Below are 26,094 nucleotides of genomic sequence, written 5' to 3' on the forward strand. Positions count from 1 at the left end.
AACTGTTGGTGAATACAGCATGAACTTTGTTTCAGTTTTGTTTTTGATATTATTATGCCAACACGTGGACATCTAACTCAATATATATATATGTAAAAAGTAGAAATTACGTGGTGCGTAATATATGTCCCCGCCGGAAGTAGCATTTAGTAGCAAAATGTACAAAATAGGTAAAAAGATCAAGGTCAAAGGTCAAAGAAGTCAAAGGTCAAAATTCTGTGTAGAAGTTTTGAAGCCCTCACCTAGTGCCATCACATAAAGCAAATGGAATCGAAATCGGGTTAGAAATGGCGAAGGAGTAGCATTTGGGAGCAAAATGTACAATACAGGTCAAAAATCAAGGTCAGAGGTCAAAGAAGTCAAAGGTCAAAATTCTGTGTAGAAGTTTTGAAGCCCTCACCTAGTGCCATCACTTAAAGCAAACGGAATTGAAATCGGGTTACAAATGGCGAAGGAGTAGCATTTTGTAGCAAAATGTACAATATAGGTCAAAAATCAAGGTCAAAGGTCAAAGAAGTCAAAGGTCAAAATTCTGTGTAGAAGTTTTGAAGCCCTCACCTAGTGCCATCACATAAAGCAAACGGAATCGAAATCGGGTTAGAAATGGCGAAGGAGTAGCATTTTGTAGCCAATGTACAATATAGGTCAAAAATCAAGGTCAAAGGTCAAAGAAGTCAAAGGTCAAAATTCTGTGCAGAAGTTTTGAAGCCCTCACCTACTGCTATCACATAAAGCAAACGGAATCAAAATTGGTTAGAAATGGCGAAGGAGTTGCATTTGAAGCAAAATGTACAATATAGGTCAAAGGTCAAGGTCAAAGGTCACAACTGAAATTCTGTGTACAAGTTTCAAAGCTCCCATGTAGTGCTATCATATAAAGCAAACAGAATCAAAATTGGCTCATAAATGACAGAAAAGTAGCAAATTGAACATTTTGATCACACACGGACGGACACACAGACACACACACGTACGGAGCCCGTTTCATAGTCCCCTGCTCGAACTCGTTCGGTGGGGACAAATATATATATATATATATATATATATATATATATATATATATATATATATATAGTATATGGTATATACTGTAATTATATGTAATAGATATGACAGTGTAAGAGAAAGAGAGAGAGCCCAACTGAAGATGGAAAAGCACATACATTTTATGTGGATAATGTAGGGTAAAATCCTTTACATAATATTGATTATGATATATATATATATATATATATATATATATATATATATATATATATATATATATGGTATATACTGTAATTATATGTAATAGATATGACAGTGTAAGAGAAAGAGAGAGAGCCCAACTGAAGATGGAAAAGCACATACATTTTATGTGGATAATGTAGGGTAAAATCCTTTACATAATATTGATTATGCAAAAGCACTGTCAGTAAAGAGCTGTCATGTTGTAATTATGAGTAACAAAGAAATAGCATACACATAACTAACACACATTAAACATTTCATGTCTTTTTTAAAAATAAAATAACTTTATTCAATTCAGCATATTCATATGTTTAACAGCTTTATCTTCCTGTCAATGACTTGCTGTGATGTGGATACAAATATAATGATATAATGCATTGCAGAAAAATACTCCATGACGGGTTCATCTGTTACAAAAATTCACTCCATGGCTGAGTAAAGCCACAAATACCTTTATCAATCTTGCTGTTTGTTGGGGAAAAATTAGCTAAGTGAAGATTTAGTAAGACTCATTTAGTCAGTAGAATTTCCCTCATGGAAAGACCATCCTAATGCTTTCATCTATTCAGGATTTACTTTCATGAGAATTTGAATACCAAGCATACGAATGATGACATTGAATTCACATCAAAAAGTCAGTTTCATGTTTTTGACAAACTCTCTTCTGGAGACAAACAGCATTGACAAATGATATTCGCAATAAAACTTATAATTGAAGAAATTTTACGCCTGTTTCACGTTTGTACATTGTACTATCTGTCATTCATACACTGACAATGAAAGATATAAATTCTCTTGAGTGCACTCTAAATTTCCATGAATTATTTTTGCATCAGCGATATGTGTCACTGTTTGTCAGATGCAATCTTTATGTGTTTGAAACAATAAGAAAAAGCAGACATTCTTCAAACTTTCTCATTTATTTTCTAATACATGTCTAGATCAGGATTATTACTATTCATATTTGTTTATATGACAATACAGAATATTCCTTTGCCTTCTCAAAAAAAAAAATTATGTATGTTTAAACAGCCTATGAAGAAATTCTGATTTTCTTCACACGTTACATGTACATGTATTTCTCTGACCACGCTCTGGCACCTGTCATATGCCAGCGACATATTACATCATCACTCAGCACATTGACTGAAGTACTGGTGTTTCTACCTGAATACCTGTTAGATAATTGTTTAAAGGAGAGATACTAGTGTATATGATCTGCTCTAGTGGATTATATGCGTTGTCGATACAGAGAAAGCAATGTGCACCTTTACGCAGTCCCATGGTTGGTGACAAGGTTGACGCATAAAGAAAGCACAAACACGAACTTGCTTTATTTCTCTCCCTTTCTCTCATATGCAAAATTAATTTTATTTGCACATATCATACAGTAATTTGCAGAGCCCATTTCTATTAAAAATACTGACTTCTCCATGAAGTGCTACTTCCATCTTCTGAAACATAACTGTGACCCCTATCACAGATTTGGTTTAATAATACTCACTTTCTTGTTTATTTATTTTAATAATACATTGTACTCACTTCTTTGTTTTCACAATGAATACATCAGTTAACAAAGGGCCAAGGATTTTGGTCTAAATTATGAGTAAAATGCAGTCCATACCACCAATTATCATGTAAACCTGGCTCATGTTAAACTAGTATGAGAATCTGAGCCTAGACAAACCAGTATAGTGTGTTGTAACTTACTGTAACTGGTAAAGCCCATGGTGGCTGAACAACATCATCTCTGACAGATCAACAGATGCTACTCATAGTTGGTTTCTTCATCGTAACATCAAGACGTAAGAAAGTCAACTGAATGACAAGTCTGGTGAACAAATACAACTGCAAATCATTTACAAAAACCTGCAAATGCTATGACAGGAGGAAAATATAACAAACGAAAAGAGTTGAATTACACAAGATAATAAAGATGTAACCACATCACTTTTATAAGAGTTTTGAACATCACAAAGTGCAAAGGCAAGATATTAAGAAGAGTTTAATAGGCATTTCATAAAGTTCTACATCAGTGCACTTTATTTAGTGGTACAAATCTTATCACAGGTGAGTCACCTGTTTCATCAAAGCATATTAATTCTCTTCACTATAAAGAAACTCTTTTTTGAGCTGTCAAAGTTTATAGACATATATCACAAAATATCTTTCCTTTTATCTTGGAAAATATAAGTTACTTTCTTATATGCACACATTTATCATGACAATCTTTATGCATTTATATACAAACATACTATGGAGGCAACGATGGAAAAAAGACATTTGGTCATGAAGTGAAAGCTATTCCAAAGTGAAATGAGATGAAAGCATGCTGTGAATAATTAATGCACAAGAATTAAGTTCACAATGTACATACATGCATCATTGCACTACATATACACAAAAACAACAGAAACTACAACTAGTACTGTGCAACTACACATTCATATAATTTACATACTGTGTGATGTAGATTTGCATCTAGATCTGCTCAATGGAAAGCTATAAGTATCTTTGACTTCATTTAAAGCACACCAGTGCAAGTACATAAAGCTGAATGTCTTTGGTGGAAATGTCTGGTAGATATGGTCACATGGTAGTACAGTATTCTCCGCTTAATGAGGTAAGAAATGCTCTGCCAGACGATACCCAATTAAGCGGAGACTACTGTAATCACACTTGTTTGGGAGCCCTCCATATTTTGTCCTAGTTCATCCCTAAAAGGCTCCTGGTGTCAGATGCAATTTAAGGCCCTGTCACATTGGAGTAAATGCCCAACGAATGGCCAACGAGTTAAAAGATTTAAAGATTACATTCGCATCCATTACTAATACTAAATAGTTTGTAACATATTCTTTGTATTCATTAGCTATTCATAGGGATTTGCAGAGATGTGCTGGAGATTTTGGACATGTTCAAAATAAACAAATCGGCTCCAGCATATCTTTGCCAGTAATAAGTATGATAATAACAATTGCATTTATATGGCGCTTTATGCGCTGGCGCTATTTACTCAAGAAAGCTAGAAAACACAATAACAAATCATATAAACTGGTAATGAAGGCATCAGATGCGTAAAATACCTTCAAATTTCTGAATTCGTTTAGCATTTATTGGGCATTCGATCTAGTGTGACGGGGCCTTTATGCATGTTTTTAGTAGTGGTGAGAAATGAAATTATTCCAGTCCCTAAAATTTTTTACCTCAGAGACAGTGTAATTTTCTCAAGAACTATAAACATTCAGCACAACCAGATCCTGTAAGAAGCAGGTGGCAGTTTGTTGGATGGGTGCTTTTACATCATATTAGTCAGCAGTTACACAGAGACTCCAACTCTCCCGCCGAAAGACCATTATTGCAAAATCTCCCGTTTTCCCGCTTGAGATTTAATTTCTCCCGCCCTGGCTCTGTGTCTCTCGCTTGAAATGATTTCTTACTTATTGCCATTGTATGATGAAAAATAAGCCTTAGATAGTACAAGAGAGCATCTGCAGTAGAACCCCTAGAGCTTCCAGCGCCCTGGACCCCGACCGCAAAGAACTTCGCCCTTCGCGCTCGAGATGTGCGTTCGCGCACATCAAGTTGGAGTCTCCCGTTTGCTAGGGGTTTCAAGCGGGAGAATCTCCAGATCAGAAGGTGCTTGGGGTTGGAGTCTCTGGTTACATGACACCATCCTGATACACAAACTCATCTTTTTTTTCTTTTTTTAAATCAATATAAGCCAATCAAAATCCAAAACTGAATTCACAATTATGTTGTAAAACAAAAAACTGACCAATCAAATTGCATTCAAGCCAGATAGTGTTCCTGCCATGGACAAAGAGCACTTCCAGTGACATTTAAAAGTTCCCTTTTACGTAAATGCTTTAAATTCTTGTTCAATCTGTAGAGTGTGTAACATATACAACAGGTAAAGTTCAGTTTCACTAATGTTTAAAGCTACAGTAGTTGTACTGGGCCATCAGGCATTCCCAAATTTGTGGAGCTGGGTTGAATGAGTACTATGGACATTCCACATACATATACCTCTCCCCATCTATAGATCTCTTTTAATACATACAAATATATTTTAGGTACTTTTCACCATCAAAACGGCTCTACTGACGTGCTCTTGATAAAGTAAATACACATCTTGAATATTGCAGTCTACCTACACAGGCCAGTTCGTATGCACTGGGGATGTACATAATATTATGTAAAGCACAAAAATGTTTTCAGCTGTCTGCTAAGTAACAAGACCAAGGATGAATAAGAACATCAACATAGATTGCGTGCAACACGAAAAATAATCCGAGCTGAGAGAGGTTATATCATGCACAACTAACAAAAGAACAAGGAGAGAGCTGTCTCACATAATATTGCTTTCAATACCTTTGTCTTCTGATCTTAAGAGTGAATTGCACTTAGACAGATCTTGAGGTATGAACCTTATCACTTGAGTATATAACATCAATATCTAAATGAAATTATAATATGATTATAAAATAATTTTGATTACAAAATATGATATACGGTACTATACTTGCATTTAATCCAAGTCTTAAACTAAAAAATGCTAACACAAACTTGCAGAAATTATACTGACGAGTCATTCACAACATAAAGTGTGATCTTTCAAACCCCTTGCTGTTTGGACTAGGTCCCTCCATCCACACTTGAAAAACATGGAGAGAGGTTCAGAAACACACTGCACTGTTTAGGCATTTTATGCCTCATTCTCCTTAAATACATTTATACAAATACAAACATCAACACATATTACACATATAAAGTCTGTTTTGAAATCATGAATGTGAAAAAATTTCACCAAAAAACTAACAAACCACATTTCTTGTCCCTTTTTTGAAGAAGAGTGGAACGATATTTCATGAGAGGCAATCATGGGGTGATGCGGTTACAGCCACTGAGCTACAAACTGACACAAATATTGTCAAGCAGTTCATGTTCCTCCAATTTTACTCCAACTAGCCAACTCTCTCACAAAGTACCATCTCACACCTTCTGAGAAAACTGGACAATATATATAAAGATAATATACCAATGGTCAAGAAGCCTCAGTGGTCAATGCCCTGTCCACTGTAGACAGAGTAGAGTTAACAGTGACTTATTTCTGTGTATCACAAAGAGGCAGTGATTCTGACTGCAATCTCCAACCATTCTCAAATTGAAAAAGGTTGAGTTACTGAGTAATGTGTCAATAAGGCCTCCAAAAAGCACTGAACAAAACTTAAAGGATCAAATGGTGCAATAGACCAAGGATTTCATTTGCCCCTTATTCCAACAAAAAAGAGTGGAAAAGAAAAGTGCTTTTGAAAAAGTCCCAAAACAGTCTTCCACCTTATGTCAAGTATAGGACGTGAGAAACACAGTTCTTGGAAGGCCAGAACTCGCTTGAACTCCCACCTTCAGTGAAGGATTCTACTCAAACCCCCCCCCCCCCCATCTTGACAATCCCTGTTGTACTGAGCAAAGTTAGACTTCCATTAAAAGAAAATGGACTGAAAAGAGATTTTGTTAGTGTGAAATGAGGCAAGTGTCTGAAATCTTAAGCATGAAGCAAATGCAAAGAATACTCCTACATCTTATCTCTTCAGCCTGTGATCCCACGCCATCCTCCAAAGGGGGAGAAGTCGTAATAAAGCACCAATAGGCACTCTGAGGATCCAATCCTGGAGGATTTGATGGGAAGTGTAGAGCAAAGGTCTGAGAGCAAGTATGCAAAGACAGAATACGAGTAATCCAAAACCAAACGAGCACATTAACCAGTTGAGGATGAGCTGATTCTGCTCTAACATGCATTTCCTATAGACACCTGCCCGTGAATACTTGGGACTAGTCATTAGTGGATTAAGGCAGGTGATGAGTTGTGAACCTTCTTATCTGCCTCAGTCCCATTCAAAGAATGACAGTGTATGAAACCAACAAATCACTCTTAACCTGTTGAGGACAGGCTGATTTTGCTACAACACGCATTTTCCATAGAAACCTGCCGGAGTATACTCGGGACTCGTCTTCCACGGGTCAAAAGGAATACCAAACCTGACAAGTGAAGGTTTCATTCCTCTCTGACGACACAAAAACTTTGGTTCTTCACAAACTCTTATGTCCATCCATAACTTATACTGTTATTTCATTTTTGTCCAGCCTCTGTCGAACCAAAGTACTATAAGTAGGCATCCCCTATTCGCTTGACCGTCGGCCTATCCACATTGGAATCCCTGACCACCACTGACCCATTGGATGGTTTGGTATCCTCTTCGTCGGGCGATAGAAGCACCTCTGATTCTGACCCATCTGATGATTTTGCTGGCACACTGCGGTAGTAATGAACTCGCTGCTTTCTGTCTCGTCCTTTTGGCATCCCACCATCCTTGCTGTGACCTTTCACCTTTGACCTCTTGCCCATCAGAAAGTTGTCAACCACCCAGAACATGATTGTCTGATAGAAAGAGTGGATAGATGCACAAAAATGAAAAAAAAAAAAAAAAAAGATTCCTTACCACTGCACAAATTATGTCTGGTAAACTATCATATATTAAAGTACTCTAGTCTGGGCGGTCCACAGTTTAGGCCTATCTCAGGCTGTCCCTGCAGTACAATGAGGACAATTTCTGTTAATCTTTTATACAAGACATGCATGATGCCACCAGAAATGCACCAAGCGTCAATATGCTTTCTTGTAGAGGTCGCATCCCCATGTTCTTTCAGTTATGGCTTATGAATTAATTCTAGGTTTTTTAGTTGCCAGGTGCTCTGTTTCTACAAGACAAATTAATTTTTTTTACTGGTTAGTAAATCTGCACATAGTAGATCAGCATGTTATAACCCTTTTCTCCATTTTACTATTACAATACATATATTGCACCATCATCTGTTCCCGGCTCTACTTTTTGTGGCAAATAACACCTCTGGCATACTTGTGGGGTTGAGGCATGATGGCATCTGACAAGCTGTAGATATGATACCTGATACATTTTTTGTCTAATCTTGGTAAAATTTTACCCTTGGGTTTCCTTTAAAAAAAGTAAATAAATGTGTCTGTAGTCAAGGAAAGTCAACCTGAACAATGGGTAAACTTGCAGTTTAATTTGAGAGTGTGAACAGGGTGGGTCTAAGACTGAGAAAAGGGGAGGAGCTGGGCAATAAATCATCACTTACGTTGACTATGAATGGGATGACAAGCATGACGAGGGTCAGCTCCGCCCGTGGGTTGTGGATGGGACTCAACAGCACCTCTGCCACCTGTCATTTACACAGGGAGATCAGAAATGAAAATTATCAACATGAAGGCAGCAACAACAAATGTTGTAAGTATGGGGTGCTCCTATTACAATGAACATGGTCATAACAAAATAAAGTAAAAGTTCTGGTTCCAAATCTATTATCATGATATTCTATGGTGCTAATTTTGTGTTGTTTTTTTTTTTGAGTTGTAACAAAATTTGATAAAATGAAAGAAAAACTGTCATTCCCAAGGGGTTCATTATAACAGGAGTCAGGTGTACTAGGGAACACTGGACACCGAGACACAAGGAGAAGCAGAACAGATTTATAAAGCGGACGACATTACACAGATTTCTCTCTTCAAACTGTTTCATACATGTGTGAAATTATCTCATGATTTTGTGCATGAGCAGCATTATACACCTTCAAGAAAGATCACATTTGTGCCAATTCCTGTGTTGTATCTCTTTGCAATGCTTACCATGAGTCAAGTGATGAATTGGTTACATGTTACTCACTTCAATTCAACAATTAAGGCTAATCAAATCAAAACAAAACACTAATAAATGGGATAACATGAAGAGATACAAAAGAGTAATGATAAAGATTTATCTCCGCTCATCAAAAATTTTATATCCAACAGCCTCTCAGACATGTGAAATGTATTTCTCTCTTCTTCTTTTTTTTTTGAATCTCAAAAACATTTACTTATTCCTAACACCTTGCTTTCCTTCAGAATTCAGGCACCACACAGAAGACCAATTTTTTGTGGTGTATGATGTGTTCATATAGCTTACTACAGGTCCTGAGAATGCAGTATTGTGCATAATTCACCAGACCACTCGAGGAAATTTGCAATTTTCATGAGCCGTATCCATTAAAAAAGGCTTTACATATTGCAGTAGACTTTTCCATCTGCCAACGCAGATGCCAACGGTATCAAAACCCTCGGATAACTGTAATGCTCAGATTATGAAAGCTAGCCTTCTTCCATGACAAATGTATATGTTTGTCTGTTGCTTCCTTTTTGTGTTTTTCTTTTTGTCTGCATACATATTCCTTGGTATTCAATAGCATGGCAGTAAACTTGGGTATGATTGCAACACTATCAATCTATAGCCACTAGGAAAGTATACACTACGTACATAGACTGTCCCTTTCTTGCACCACATATTTAGTCATTAAATGCTTGATTCACACGATCTTTCAATCGTTTCATCATTATGAAATATCTGCATTAAAAAAATACGACAAACAGAAAATCATGAATCATCACTAACTGAACAAAAAAGTACAGTTGAACTGGTACACAGATATAAAAAAAAAAAAACAGAAAAAAAAATTGTAATTAATGTTGAAGAAAAATTCTACACACGGTACAGGGGCAGATCCAGGAATTCCGTAAAAGAGGGGGGGGGGGGAACAATATTTCTGGTGCTACTTCTGGGTTTCATCTCATTTTTTTTCCTTTTCATTTCTTTTGTTTTGTCAACAAATAAAGAGGGGGTGTGCGCCTGGTGCGTCCCCCTCTGGATCAGCCACTGCGGTAGATATAAACAGGTGGCAGTTATATTATGTACGTCAAAACTCATGTAAGTCAAAGGACTGTCTCTGGTCCCTTTGGATTCGGCTTTGGTGAGGTTGATGTAAATAACCTGTAACAGCATGAAGGGATTAACTTTTATTTCCCTGCCTCCAAATGTGCTCAATTGGTGCCATAAAGAAGTAACTCAAACATGTTATTAGCATCATTTATTATCCTCTATAGACTAAAACATCACATTAAATTTCCATCTTTTCTTTTTGACAAACTGGTGAATATGCACTGAATACAGACAATTTTGTGGGCCCTCTTCTGCAATGCACCTAACCCAAAAGAGCATTCTTAATTAAAAGAAAATGGATGCCACTATTACAGGACATTTATTCTCCTTTGTCTAAGGTACTCTATTAACACATTGATATTAACTACAAGACATATCTTCGTATAAGAAATAATACAATAGGTCTATTAGGTGAAAGAAAAAAAAGGAAAGCTGGCATTTAAACATTTGTAGTCGCATTTGCCTTGAAAGGACAAGTTCACCTTAATTTACAGTATGTCCAAAAAAAATTACAACCGGATTTTTGCACTGAAAACTTCCAGTATGATTAAACTATCTGAATGCTACTTCAGGGTCTCAAAATATAACATCTTAGCTATTTTTTGCAGAAAATCTCATTCAATTTGGTTAAGTGGTCACAGAGAAATGTGGATCTTTGAAAAGCATGTCATGTGTCTGATTCTTCCAAGTTTAATACTTGGATGCTATTGGAATTGCATAATGTGTGAACATAATGGACAGAACTTAAAGGACAAGTCCACCTTCATATACATAAGGATTGAGAGAATGCAGCAATATTAGTAGAACACATCAGTGAAAGTTTGAGGAAAATTGGACAATCCGTTCAAAAGTTACGAATATTTTAAGTATCTGCGCAGCCACTGCTGGAAGAGAAGACTACTACAGTGTATGATGTCACATGCGTACAACTATATAAGCAAAATAAACAGAGAATTTCACAAAACTTTATTTTTTGAATAAAGTGCACAGTTCTTCGACTTGCTACTGACGTATGTTAAGGGTAATATTATTCCCCCTGCCTTCTGAAAGAGAGAAGTGGAATGTTCTTTTGTTATGGGAGAAAAATGGAAATATGTTGAATTTTCCTTATTCTTTCTTTATATCGTTGTACTCATGTGACATCACAAGCTGTAGTAGTCTTTTCATCCAGCCGTGACTGAGCAGAAACTTCAAAAATTCATTATTTTTTAACGGATTGTCCGATTTTGCTCAAACTCTCACTGATGTGTTCTACTAATCTTGCTGCATTCACTCAACCCACATGTCTATGAAGGTGAACTTGTCCTTTAAGAGGGAAGGGATTCCTGACATGCTCTACAAAACTCCTCATTTCTCTTTGACCACTGAAGCAAATCGGATGGGGTTTTCAGTAAGATGTGGATAAAAAGTCAGCGTTTCACACCCCAAAATTGCATTTGGATTGACTCACTATTTCCAAAGTTACCATTGCAGAGGGTCCTGTTGTAATTTTTTTTTTTTTTTGGGGGGGGGGGGGGACATACGGTATAGGTGGATTGAGAATGTAGCAATGTTAATGGAACTCATCAGTGAAACTTTGGGGGAAAATCAGTAAATCTGTTCAAAAGTTATGATTTTTTTTCCCCTGCAGAGTCACTGCTGGATGAGAAAACTAAGGTCCTAAAGTTTGTGATGTCTTACGTGTAGAACAGTATTAGTTAAGGAAAATATAAAGAAAATTCTCCAAAATTTCAAATTAAAAAAACAACAACAACTTATTCCCTCAACTTGTAACTGACATAAAGTTAAGGGTAATATCATTCCCCCTGCCTTCTGAAAGTCAAGTGCTCTGATTTAAAATGCGAGAATAGTGAATATGTTGAATTTTCTTCATTTCGATATCATTCTATGCATGTGACATCACAAGCTGTAGTAGTCTCCTCATCTGGCATAACTTTTGAAGGACTGTCCAGTTTCTCTCAAAATTTCACTGATGTGTTCTAATAACATTGCTGCATTCTCTCAATCCAGATGCATATCAAGGGGAACTTGTCCTTTAAAATGAACCATCTCTGACGATGGAACAAGGATCATATAGCATTAGCAATGGACAAAATGTGATTTGTGTTATGGAGAAGGGTACTTTGGAAATTCAAAACCTACAGCAATCTGCTCTTTCTGCTCTTTACATTTATTTTTAGACTGGCAGTGCAGCATTGTAAGCTCTACCAGGATAATTCAATACACACTCAGAGATACTCAATTAAAGGTGCTGTTTACTACAGGGCTCACAGCGTTTACAAAGTAGAAGAGCACTTGTAACAGTAATAGCTGTGTACATTGTAGTTTATCAATAATAGTGATAATAATGCCACTTTTTCTACTACTTTAACTCATACCACTACCACTACTACTTCTACTACTACCGATATTTTAAACAATACTAACAATAGTAATCGTATCAGTAGACTGTTAATATAACCCTAAAATAACAATAACGATATAGTTTTTCAATGGGAAAACTATATCTTCAGCACTTAGCATCCGTGTAGCATTCGTACTGTTTCAATATTGCCACTCAGGGTGCTTTGACATTGCCTACTTTAGTACATAGCACTGCAATAATGAAGGAATCTATACCTACCATTGTTGAAGGAACAAAGAGAATAGAACTCTCATTCATTCTGCATGTATACACACTGAATGCCGCTGTGTGTCCATAACAGATACATTAATTACCATGGAACTCTGCCCTTCCCCTCCCCCCTCAACAAAAAAGGAGGAAAAAAATACCCAAAACAGCATACTCTTACTAAACAACTTTGATAGTGAGTAATTGTTTTTCTGTTTCTGAGCACTGCTAACTACTCAGTTGTGGGTGCTTTAACAGGGCTACTGCAAGCAGGCTAATTAGAAGCAAGATGGTGGTATGTGATTCATAGTGTGAGTGATAGGCAAACTCCAATGGAGATAGCACACTCACCAAAGATAATACACTATGCTCCTATCAGAAAGCAGCAGATCTCAAAGATGGGTCTGCTAAAAAGCAAATTTAAAAAGAAAGAAAGAAAAAGTGCGCACAATTCCTACAAGCCAACTCTATTACAGATACATTCAGCACTAAATTCAGCAAAAACTCTTTCATGCACATATCAATTCACTTTCACACAATGTCTGTTAAAACTGAAAGAATGATAGAATTTGGTTGGAGGTTGCATGTAGCTACAACACTGTCACTTTACCTCCGTCCAGAATGGGATGAGCGTGAGGAGGGTGATGAGGATTTTTTCCACAATGACGATGATGATGAACACACCGCATTGGCCGATCCAGGCGTCGTACTGCGGTGGGTCGCCGTACTCGCCAAAGCGCAGCGACTTGCAGCCGCTCCTGGTCACGATGACCTGGGCGATGCGTACCTGGACGTAGATGAAGAAGAGACCCGCAGTGGAGTCTAGTAGGAAGTAGATGATATACCTGATGAGACAGGAGAACAACAGGGAGACATTTATTCAAATTCATGAAATTCTTCCGTTGAGATGTTTTTCATTGCAACTGATTGACAAATTGCCCTACATCAACGTAAATAAGCACTGAATTGATCAGTGTTTTAGTGGTAGCCATGATAAAAGAAATCATGGGCATACATACTCGAGCATGATTCAAACCTACAACCTCCTGATCTCCAGACAGGCATCATCTCAAATACACCAATGAGCTTCCGCCCAACAGCAAGTGTTGGTTCTTATCCTTATAGCATGACGCCTGTCCACAGATCAGGAGATTGTAGCTTCGAACCCTGTTCAAGTATGTACACCAATGATTTTTTATCATGGCTAATATTAAAACACTGATTAATTCAGTGCTTATTTACAGATGTACGCTGATGTGAGGCAATTTGTCAATCAGTTGCAAGGAGACATTTTGTTGAGATTATTTCATCTCTGATATGCTTCATGTCCAGTAAACTGTAGTCTCTAGAAAATAAGTCATTCTGCAAAACTTTTCTGCATTTTCTTTCCATGATCAATGTTCATGAGAGTCATTATTTTTCATGTTGGTGACTAAAGTATAAATTTTGAAATCCACATCTCTCTCTAATACATAAATCATTATAATTATTATCTCCTACAGTACATATAAAAAAGGACATCCATGCAAAATGGTACATGTCAAGTGCTTCACACAGAAGACAATGACAATAAGCCACAAGAATTGCAAACTGTTTATTTACTCAAGTTATAAAAGGAGCTTTAGAATCTCCACAATCTGATTGGTCAATTGACATACATTGATTTTTACTGATCCACACTGAGCCATGCGTCCGGTAAAATCCAAACACGTGGCCATGCGTCCGGTAAAATCCAAACTCATGGCTCAAGTCTTGTATAGTGTTGTAGGTGTACCGGACGCATGATGGGGAAAATGGTTGTATTTCATGAATTTACGGGCCCATTTTATAACACAAATGATGCACAGGCCTTTTTCGTGGATCGGTGAGAATTGGATGCTCTCGTTTAACTTTGTAACAGTCTAAAACCCACTCGCTGCGCTCATGGGTTTAAACAGTTCCAAGGTTAAACTCGCGCATCCAATTCTCACCGATCCACTCTGTCCTGTGCATCATTTGTATAGTGTGCAATTATCTATCTGATTGTATTTGGTCAACCATTTAACTGCAGACAAAATAGATCAATCATATATCTTCCATGATTATGATCCATGTGGTATTTTTATACCATTATCAATCAACACCGAGGGGGTATTTACGTCTAATCAATCTAGAGAAAAGATGAACCTAAACTTTTTGATGTTATTAGGTCAAAAATCATAGACAAATCATGCCTTCTACTGAAGGTGTTGCTATAACACGATAGACAAGTATGCAATTTTCACCAGCATGTTGAAACATAGTCTTGTACATGTGATGTAAAACATGTAGACAGGACAACATCTGTGCAAATAACATTGTCTACAGAAGCTGATCTAGAATGTATGCTGCGTACTACATATTCTTGTGGCATGGTACACTGAAGATACATATCGGCAAAATGTCTTATGAGCTTGAACAATCATTGCTATGTTTAATCCTTGCTTAGAAAGTCATGACCAGATCTGCAAGTCTACACTCTATGTAGCTCAACAAATAAACTGATATTATACAAAAAGGGGAAACATATTTTGGGGGCAGAAAAAGCATGTTTCGGTTTGAAAAATTGGACAAACTGCACATACCAAGCATGCTAAATATAATTCTATAAAAAAACAACAACAAACCAATCTATGTGTGTGTGTGTGTTTATTTCAAAACCATACAGAATTGTACTGTCTTGCTCTAGTTAGAGGAATCCATATTCAAACAATATACTAGTGGGAAACTCTATGTGAGATACAGTGTATATAGCAATCAAAATCTTATAGTTATTGCCGTATGTTACAGAAGATAATGACTCTTCTCAAATTTTGTTCGGCTGAATGAAGGCATCAGCACCATCCCTTACCACGTGCAGGCATCGCCCTGGAGGGAGACGATAGAAAGAAGAGTGTTGATGACGTGAATCAGGCCGGTGCCTACCGCTTGTTTGGACGTATCAAAAAACCTGCGGGAGAAAAAAAATAATCATGCGAAGATAGAACTCAGTGTTGGCAATATCTTGTAAATGTTTAGCATTTTGCCTCAGTACAGGGAATTCAGATTCCAGGCCAGTGCCCACTGCTTGTTTAGACGTATCAAAAAACCTGCAGGAGAAAAAAAAAATCATGCAAAGATAGAACTCAGTGTTGGAAATATCTCATAAATTCTATTATTTTGCCTCAGTGGGGGGAGTTCAGATTTACACATGTATTTTAAAACCCTCAGGGTAGTGCACAGTGTACCAGATGTAATAGTCAACCAAAGGTTAAACATTTGCCAGCAAAGTGTGATCAAACAAGGCGGAGGTAAAAAGTAATCAATCGGTGGAGGAAGGACCAGGAGGTCTTATGTGACGTGAGAGACACACGCATGCTCTGGTTGCCATAGAAACAGAATGTCTTCACACCAGTTTGGATGCAGCTTTGCTCAGTTTGTGTGCCTCACTCAAACAGCCTGAGCAGCAGCCCATTTTAAAGAGCATGTTTTATGAAGAGGTAAGAAGTTTTGGAGGAAAAAAAAAAAAACCCAAACAGTCCAGTACTGCAACTTTTATTATTACGTCAACAGTCATACAGTGTACATCTACAATCATCATGCAGTATTAGAACCCATCAAGTATATTCCACTGCATGGATGAATGAAGCGATACAGTTATTTTTATCTCACTATGAACATTTTTCCATGGTTATTTATACCAGTGGTTTGTCAAATTTTTTTAACTGGAATGTAAATGTAAAATTTTACCTGTGACTATTTCGTTGACTAAAGTTCAGATGTTTAATGTGACAGTAGAACTTTTAAGCTAGACTTTACCATACTCTGTCATAAACTGATCACTCACATGCCCTGGAGAACAACATACCTATGTACTTTATTGTACAAACTTTGAAAGAATTTTGACTTTTTGATTTATGATTTAATATTTGGCTGATGGCTCAAATGCTGATATTTTAACTATGAATTCTATAGATCTTTGTCAGGTACTGCTATGATATTGAACTGGGTTTGCAAACCATGTACCAATGTTGACATGCTTTCTTTTTCTTTCTTTTTTTCTTTTTCTTCAAATTGGTATTAGACAGTGATAACAGAGTTTATCAGGACCCTAAAATGCCATATCTTTATGAGATATTGCCCCTTGCCCATGATCATCAGATGTCATGTTCAGTCTTACAGCAAGTTTGGTGAAATATGATTATTCACCCTTGGAATGACGAGTTCGACAGATATTTAGGGGAAAAAAATGAATTATTAGAAGACTGACAGATAGACCAAAGGACAGACGGACAGACATCCCAAACATACATCAAGGCTTTCCTGTCCATGGTGCAGAGTCATGGGAAATAGAGAATTTCAGAACAGCTGTCAAATCAGCAATACAGTCCAAAAATACCTTAAATGAGATAAGACTGGCAAACACTTAAAATATCAGCAAATCAGCTTATTTGGCCATGGTTTGTAATGTATCCATTGTTGCATGCTCTCACATATATATGGCTTAGACCTGGGGGATTTCCATTTCTACAGCATTTCCTTTCTTACATAATGTTGTGAAATAAACAAACATTCACCAGGAAGTATCTGACATGAAATGGCAGAGTACACACCAGGACAATGACAAAGAAATGCAAAAAGTACATTTCCCGACCACATACGGAAATTCATTCTTCAAAACAACTATTGTAATAAGGACAAAATATTTGTATCAATTCCCAAGAAATGTCAAATGTCAGCAAAAACTTCCAATTATCAAAAATGTTAATAAACACTGTCCCACTTCCAGTAGTTTCTAGTTATGAGTCCAGAATTCAACAAGCCTGAAAATTGAATTATACTTGTAATGATAATTCAATAATGTCACCCTTCCTTCAAAAGTTGCCTACTAGGAATTCACATGTCATTCTATCTGATGAAAATTAGAATTGCCATGGGTGCTAAAGGCACCCGTTAGAAATGTCATAGTACTTAACCTGGCGGCTAAAAATAGAATGAAGAACAGATAATGCACAGTGGGGTGTATCACCAATGAAAACGTGAATACAGTATAGTGCCAATGTAGTACATGCCAGATGGTGGCCATACACACGATATTGTACTACTCTGAGTGTGCACACTGTATCTTGGCTTTTGAATGTTAAAGGGAAGATAAACCCAAAGAGCAATGTGGATTGAGTGAAAGCAGCAACATTAGTAGAACACATCAGTGAAAGTTTGAGGAAAATCGGACAATCGATGCAAAAGTTATGAATTTTTAAAGTTTTGGATGTTGGAACCGCTGGATGAGGAGACTACTAGAGGATATGACGTATGAGTGGACAACAATACAAAGAAAATATAAAGGAAATTCAACAAAAATTCACTTTTCTAGAATTATGAAAGAGCAGTGGACCAACCGCTTTCAGAAAGCAGGGGGAATAATTGCTACCCTTAACATATGTCAATATCAAGTTGATGGAATTTGTAATTTTCATGAAAAATGGATTTTTGTAGTATTTTCTTTATATTTTCTTGGTATTGTTGTCCACTCATACGTCATAACCTCTAGTAGTCTCCTCATCCAGCGGTTCCAACACCAAAACTTTAAAAATTCATAACTTTTGCATCGATTGTCCGATTTTCCTCAAACTTTCACTGATGTGTTCTACTAATGTTGCTGCTTTCACTCAATCCACATTGTTCTTGGGGTTTATCTTCCCTTTAAAGGACAAAAATGAGCACTAAAATACATGTAAGCCAAAGACATGCTCATAATAACATTTTGTGTTACCCATGATATGGCTTTTAGATTATTTTTTGACAATGAAATGCTCAAAACTTTCCAAGCACATTTACGAAGGTACAATCTTGTCCATGGTTTGAAACCATGGACAAGATTGTACCACCTTCGCAAATTTGGGCCAATTAGTTTATATGTTTTTTGTTTTTTGCACTGTATGAATGTACATATTTACGCAACCTCTCATTTTATTTGCAGGTAATTTACATATTTGGCAATGATTGCTGGCAATCATTTATTGACACAGACATGGACACTTTTACACTTCGTATATGATATTGGGTGATGGCTTAGTTTTTGACTAGTTTTGTTTGTACCAGTCTATCAATAACACCCAGACACCATTCTGTGTGCTGTTAATCTTCTAAATCCAAGCATGTTGTTTGTAAATTTATGCCTAATTTATGCACTAATGATTCCCCTTGGGATAGGTGACAACATACACCTACTGAAGATAATCTTTTGTAAAGAGTACAAAAAAATAATTTTTGTCAAAATTATCAAGTTACATTGTTGTATCGATAATGAACAGCAAAAGACAGCAAAATTAGACTTTCAACTTTTGTCTGTATATTATGCATTAATTAATAGTACAATTTAGTTAACCCATGAAGTTATTAGAAACTAGATGCTGGCATAAAGTTTTCATTGACACTCCCCCACCCCAAAAAAGAAAAAAGAAAAAATGTTGTTTTTGCCACTGAAAATAATGGGCACTATAAAACTTGATATTTTCGCGGCATGAACTTTTTGCAAATTGGAGCTAATGGCCTTTTTTGCGGCATGAAATTTTTGCGAGTTGCCTCGAACATTCCATGCGTATGATATAGTGTAGACATGAACTTCAACGTGCGTTTTAATTTTGCGAATCTTGGCTCTCGCGAAATTTAAGTAATACTGTAAAACTCGATATTTTCACAGCATGAAATTTTCGCAAATTGGAGCCAATGGCCTTTTTTGCGGCATGAATGTTCGAGTTGCCTCGAACATTCCATGCGTATCCTGGATATAGTGTAGACAAGAACTTTCACGTCCATTTTAATTTTGCGAATCTTGGCTCTCGCGAAATGAAAATGCACGCAAACATTCCTTGTTTTACAGTAGTCCGTTCCTAGTCAAGCAAATGTCAATACAAGAGGAGGAATCAGGAGATTGTCTGTTAATTTAGTCACATTTTTCAAATGCCATCTCACACAATTCTGCATTGATTCTTCCAATTTCTTTCCCTGCCTCAATGCTCAGCTTAGGCCTATAATGAATTTAATGGAGTCAACTTTATTGTGTGTCCAGGCTGCTTTAATACTTTTTTTCAGTTCATATAATTCAAATAAAACTACTCAGCTGCATCCAGCTGTAACAAATACTCTAAACACAGACCTCTAAAACAAAATCTGCTTCGCAATAAATACCAAAGCATGCTAGTTTCATGTACAAGTTGCAAATCAAATGTGAGTAGAAATGCAGGCTGTACTAAAAAAGACTATAGACACAATAATGAAGGTAGGAATTTCAGTGTGATGAATAGTGTACCACCACGCCTCTGGCTCAATCTAGGAGGGGAAGTAAATTTTGTGTTTCGATGTTGATCAGCAAGACACTCCTATCTCACTAGACATACCACCCATGGGGTTATCAATGACCTACACTAACAACATGTATAAATCCAACGCACAAACATGCAGAGGTACTGTTGAAGGGGAGGGTCATTCGCTAACCTCCCATGTCAATAATGAGGCATGTGAACAGATTTGTTTTTAAAGACCGTATCACATTGTATAATGTAGTGGGATTCAACTTAGTGTAAAATTCTGTATTATAATTTGTGAATATATTCATTTACCTTTATCTGCCTCTATTGGAAGGCATGGATCTGCCAACTGAACAATGAAATCCGAGTGCGCACTTACAACTGAAGAGAGTTGTCATTCTAATTATAGGCAATTCATTGTATTTCATTTTGTGTGAGGTGGTCTTGTAATTATTGCAATTATTTCATGATGTTAAGAAGCAAGCCCCAAGCAGTACTGATTTATTTGCTGAATGCAGGACATAGTTGTACATTATACAAGATTAGCAATTATGCTGAATTACTCAAATCAAAAAGTGTCGTGTCTTCAAATTAAATGTCCTGTGAGCAGCATCCTCACCAAAAAAATGACACTTTAAGTCACCTTAACAAAGTGAGTTAATGGACATTCGGATGTATGGTAAAAGAGAGACAGTATCATGTACACTTTGTAGTGCATTACTCTAATTTCATATCAAAACTGCTAGTCTTCCTGGCTTGACATCTGGTAACAAAGGCAACTTTCTTTTAATTACCAGTTATCTTTATGTTTGATTTACTTCATGGACTCATGTAGTTGCCAAAGAGATGTTGTGAAGATGTTGAAAATAATGTCTTATTATCAAAGCTAGATTTCATGTCATCATGGCAACAGACCGAGCCACAAGGATGATACACGAACCCCGTATGTGACCTGTTCGGACCTTGCTCTAATCTTTTTCAATGGGGAAACCTACTACCTTTGATAAGAGTTGTTGTATGTGTACATTATTGCACATGCAATACCCATTCATGATCAAAATACCAGTATCCTAACATGTGTCAACAATGAAACACCTTTGACCAGGCCATACCACTTTGTTTTGACTTTGCTGTTCACATTTAACATGTGTATAGAATCAAAGTGCCTTGACCTAAAAATTCTGATAAAAGTACACTATAAAATGATGTTTGCATGACCATGGGTGAGATAACACCACATCAATGTCACAAGCATGAAAAAGAAAAAAAACAACAACAGATGCTTCAGATGTCAACATCCAACATTGTTGTCTGTACAAACCCTTTTTAAGCAATTTGCAACTGAATTGAAACTATCAAATTTACACAGAATTTGTAGCGTTTGAGTATCTATTGAACAAAATCACCAAATATTGATATGCATCATTCAATGCATAAATGTATGCTAATCATAAAAGCAGGAGTGTATTGTTACTGGCAGCTAATTGCTGGAGTGCTTGATATCTACAGCATTAAAAATACACAACAAAGCAAATTATGCAGATGGTAGTCTCCTTACTAGAGACAGCAGGGTGAGATAGACTTACCAAATCTTCCACGGTCTCCTTTCACCCTTGGGTTCTCTTAATCTCTTCACTGCATATAAAATGTACACAGATAGAAACAAATAATTATGGAAATTACATTTCAGGTTCATCTACAGAATTATTCTTACAAGAAAGAACCCTGCAGTTGCAAGCTTCTCAATTGTCATGAATTTGCCCGAAGAAGGCACCTACAGGGCAATTACGCGGTTAGTAACGTTACATTTAAACAAATTTAGATATATTTATTTTTACTACTAAATCACCATTTATTCATTGCAAGTCAAAATCATGTTAAAAACATGTTCATCCTTCCCAGGTTTATGATATAAAAAAGAATGAATACAATCCAACAAATATTAGAATTGCTTTGGCAACTAAATGGGCTGGTTAGTAACGTTACAAAAAAAGGGCATGACAAAAAAATCAATGTCTTGCAACAAAAAGTGTGCAAAAATTCAAGAATTACTTGAAACAAAGTGTTGCATTAATTTCAGTTACACATGTATTGCATAATGACAAATGTTCATGCAAAGTTTTTTTTGCAGTTTGACTGATAATTCATTAGCTAGACCCCCAAAGGCATGGTTAGTAACGTCACAGTTAGTAAACGTTACATTTGTCCGGAGTAATTGCGCAGGTCATTTCACCCTTTTGTAATTGACAAAATGTTACATGACTTCTGGAGTATTTAAATGTATTCATCTTTTACTCTTGAGCAAAACTTTGAGGAAAAATTTTCAAACTAAACATTGTAATTTGCATTTAAGTGAATTTCAGCGTCCCCAGTCCCACATGTACATTTTCAATGATGGTTTTAGATCTCGCAAAGCTAATAAATACACCAAATAAAATCTACTGAATTTGAAAGACCTTAATGATTGGTGAACATCCATGGTATTAGTTGATACCCAAATTAAAGAGTAAGATAAAGAGGCACATTTCATTTATCCATGTATATGTCCACCTAACTGCAGAATTGCCCACAGCCTTTTTTTTTTCTCTCTAACCACAAATGGCAGTTCCAGTTCAATGTGTCCACATCACAGTGCAAGGTTTGGATTTGAATTTCATCTTCACCACCAGTAAAGTCTGATCACTTGGAATACTAGACAGTTCAATGAACATCTAATTCTAAACCACAAACTTGTTTTCTCTGTGGGGTGCCAGTAACACCTCATGTCAATGCCATGCAGACATGTGATTGATTGTATTCTTGACAGTCAAAGACATTTACAGATGTTGATGTATAAAAAAACTTGTAGTGCAAGTATAGCACTTGTACTGTTAAACATGACGAATGCAGAACATTGTGGTACTGGCAACATCAAACATCCAGAAAAAAACAATCAAATGGAAAAGTATAAAAAAATACAATGTAACTGATAAAAATGTAAACTTGCAGAGGTGGTTGATTGTAGTTTCTCATCAAGTTTCCAATATTCTGCTATCTAAATAAACACATTTAATATACTATAACTTGCACATAAGAACATTGCAAGCAAACTAAAAAGATCACATCTTGAGCATTTGTACTGCCCAAGTAAAGTTCTAAAAGAAATGAAAATTTACCACACCATGAATGACAGGTTGGTATAACTTTGAAGTATGATTCATTTGCAAAGTACTGAGCACTATGTACAGTAATTCACTATACTACCAGGGGGAAAAAAGAAATCATGTAAGCTACCACTTCTGTACCATCAAGATTAGCAAACGTATTTCACACAGGAGTACACGTACAAGTGTATGTGTGCTGTATCTACAGTGCTGCATGTCATAACCTATTGTCATCACATACATTGTAGGCAGGTGGTGGTAGGAAATGTCACATCCTGAAATTTTATGGACTGTCATCAGGGGGATGACATTGTCTCCTTGCTTACAAATACCATATTCAATATACAGTTGCATTCTTCTGTAAGTTTTTATTTTTGCATTCACATAGTAATCTCACTCGTTGCTTTAATATCAAAGTAAACACATAACTGCTACTCCATGTGCAACATGGGGGAACTGGTGATTTTTTCTTATCAAGATTTACATGTAACATGGTTGCCACCAACATTATTTTACAAAACTACATAGCAAACTTTGATAAAACTCATATATAACTTGCTTATATCAGGCAAATTTAATTTGATTAAAAAAAAAAAAACTATTATTGGGTTGTTTGATCTTTGGTATACATACAATTCTTTGGGGAGGCACTGCATCCTACGAACAATACAAGAGGCTAAATCTACAAGTGTATACAGCTGTAGGTTGTGTGGCATAGCTGATGGTGGTAACACTGTAACTACAAGTTAGAACCATGATGAATTTGCCTCTTGGTTAATTGATATGATCAGAGAGAGTCAAGATAATGCTCATCAATGTACTCTGAACAATGCTGAGTTCAAACAATTTATCATTGCCTTTGACACAAAATTTTAATGTGCATTTTTTATAATGGTGAAAAGTACAATTGCTAATATTTAGTAGTCCGACCAGTCCGCTGCTATCACCGTATCAGTTGTGCAAAGATATGTACATTCCTTAACTACTCACTGGTAGTAAGCAAATACAATTTTTTCTTTTAGACTAAACACAGTTTGAAATTTCAGTAAATATATTACTGTCTCACACGCAATGAAAAAATAATTATTACACAAAATTTGACAACTTGAACAATTGGATTATGTTGGAAAAATATTCTGTGAATGCAGTCATAGTTTAAAATGCATAATTGAGAGATTGGCTGTTTAGGTTATTTGATTGTAATCCTATTATAATAAAACAGATTGCATTTTCTCGATCTCCTTAATAGGGCCTGCACCGAGGACGTGAGGAAAGATAATGTACAGTATTGTAAGTATACTGTAAATAGCTTACTAAATGACACTATACATTGTGTATTTCTTAATTTTCTCCCAATTCTTAAATTTTTCTCTAATTTTGTATGAGTCCAAAGCTTCCCTGAATACACTGATCTACCAGATCTTGATATTTCATCACCTTTCTTCTAGACTGCTGGATTGCTTTCTTATTGGAGTAACTCCCTCTTTCAAATCTTTGCTAGGATTCAACTTACACACTAGAAAGCTGAATGCCAAAAAGGCCAGGATTCCTTGTGCCAGCATCCCAAAGCCATCTGTGAAATTCTCAGAAGTGCAGTGACCTCCTTCCTCTGTCACATTGCTAACATCGTTAGAGTCATCTGGTACTTCCAGCTCACTCATTATGGCAGACCTCCTACCATTAATTCCTTCCAAACTTTGTTGGGAAAGAAAAATTAAAAGATGTCTCTTGAAGCCTGCAGAAACCACAGCTGTACTTGTAGGACAGAAGACAGCCTGTTGGGTTTGGATGCTGCTGTAGTCGTCCACCGAGTCTAGCAGTAGTAGCACCTGAGCACAGGTAGTGAAAACGTTACATGAGCTTGCCTTTCCCAGATGTTAACTTGTTGGGTCAGCCAGAGAGAGAATTGTGATGCAGCCACGCATGACATTTTTATCAGACAGACAGATACTTCAGATTTCGTGGTTGCCAGCTAGAATTATAATCACATTTAACATGTTTTGGTCTTCCAGACATAGGTCATACTAATACAGTATGTTAAGTTCTATGAACACAAGAGAAGCCAAGCTCATCATCACTCCACTGACATCAGCTTTTCCTTTCTCGAACACACCGACACGACAGTGTCACTGAGTGTTGCTGTTGATCAATATTTGGGTCCAATAACTTGTAACTAGCGGTCTGCTCTTGTCGAAATTGTTAATTCGTAATACAATGTAATTGTCAGAAGTCTAACGACCGTTACCTAGTCCAGCCTAGTACCAGTAAATTAAACTAAACTGTTTGTACTGGCTTGACACGTAATTTGTGCGGAGCCGAGGCCACGGGCGCGGAACAACAGCGCTGCCTTTGAGAGGAGCTACGAGACGAGAGTAAAGGCGAGCACCGAATGGGTTACCCGCCGAGCGTAGCCGGCTGGGTGGGTTCTCATCAGATGCCGGACGATGCACATTTCATTTCACGTTGCGTAATTGCCAGCAATGCAGTGACATTGTGACAACATTTCCGTTTCCCGGCCGCGATTATTGAAATACTTTCAATGAATACATACAAGTAGAGGCTACGGAAAACATTACCACAGCACACACATTTCCATCGGCTTTGTCCAACAAAATTCGTTTTAACTTCCGCACTGATTTACTACTGTTAATTCCCAGTACAGTTCAGTTTGACCGGCCAAGTACGTCACGAATTTTCCACAACACGAAGAGAGTATGGGTAGCAATTTGAAATATCTATTCATATTATTTTCTCGATTTCAGAGGGTTACATCCAGCAAATGCATCCATTTTTCCATGCGAATTCACGTTAATTGATTTGATTTATTTATGGTGTTCGTTCTACTTAATTTGCAGAGAATAAATGATTTTTTATTAATTCTAACACAATATCATAGATATAAATTGTCATTGATCAATTGGCAGCCCATAGTGAAAATAAAATCGGCACATGTATTTCTCATGAGGCCGCGCGTA

General features: G+C 36.7%; 1 protein-coding gene across 1 annotated transcript; it reads right to left on the minus strand.

Moving 5' to 3' along the window:
- Window positions 1–7,109: 7,109 nt before the first annotated feature.
- Window positions 7,110–25,258, minus strand: LOC139735399 (store-operated calcium entry regulator STIMATE-like). The gene is made up of 6 exons (XM_071646147.1): window positions 24,633–25,258; window positions 21,563–21,611; window positions 15,539–15,637; window positions 13,280–13,514; window positions 8,389–8,472; window positions 7,110–7,669 (listed from the first exon to the last, which is right to left on the minus strand). Exons 1-6 carry the CDS (start codon window positions 24,778–24,780, stop codon window positions 7,394–7,396), a joined length of 891 nt encoding a protein of 296 aa, XP_071502248.1. The 5' UTR covers window positions 24,781–25,258; the 3' UTR covers window positions 7,110–7,393.
- Window positions 25,259–26,094: the final 836 nt, after the last annotated feature.

This window comes from Diadema antillarum, unplaced genomic scaffold (genome assembly GCF_040938485.1).
Source record: "Diadema antillarum isolate AM-2024a unplaced genomic scaffold, OU_Dant_1.0 seq00000576_RagTag, whole genome shotgun sequence".
NCBI classification, from domain to species: Eukaryota; Metazoa; Echinodermata; class Echinoidea; order Diadematoida; family Diadematidae; genus Diadema; species Diadema antillarum.

Excerpts from the sequence above, each read along its gene's own strand:
- LOC139735399 (XM_071646147.1), bottom strand. The coding sequence starts at position 24,780 with ATGAGTGAGCTGGAAGTACCAGATGACTCTAACGATGTTAGCAATGTG. Across the intron at positions 21,612-24,632 it reads GGCATTCAGCTTTCTAGTGT|TGAAGAGATTAAGAGAACCC; the intron begins GTAAGTTGAATC and ends TTTTATATGCAG. Across the intron at positions 7,670-8,388 it reads TCATCCCATTCATAGTCAAC|ACAATCATGTTCTGGGTGGT; the intron begins GTAAGTGATGAT and ends TCTTTCTATCAG.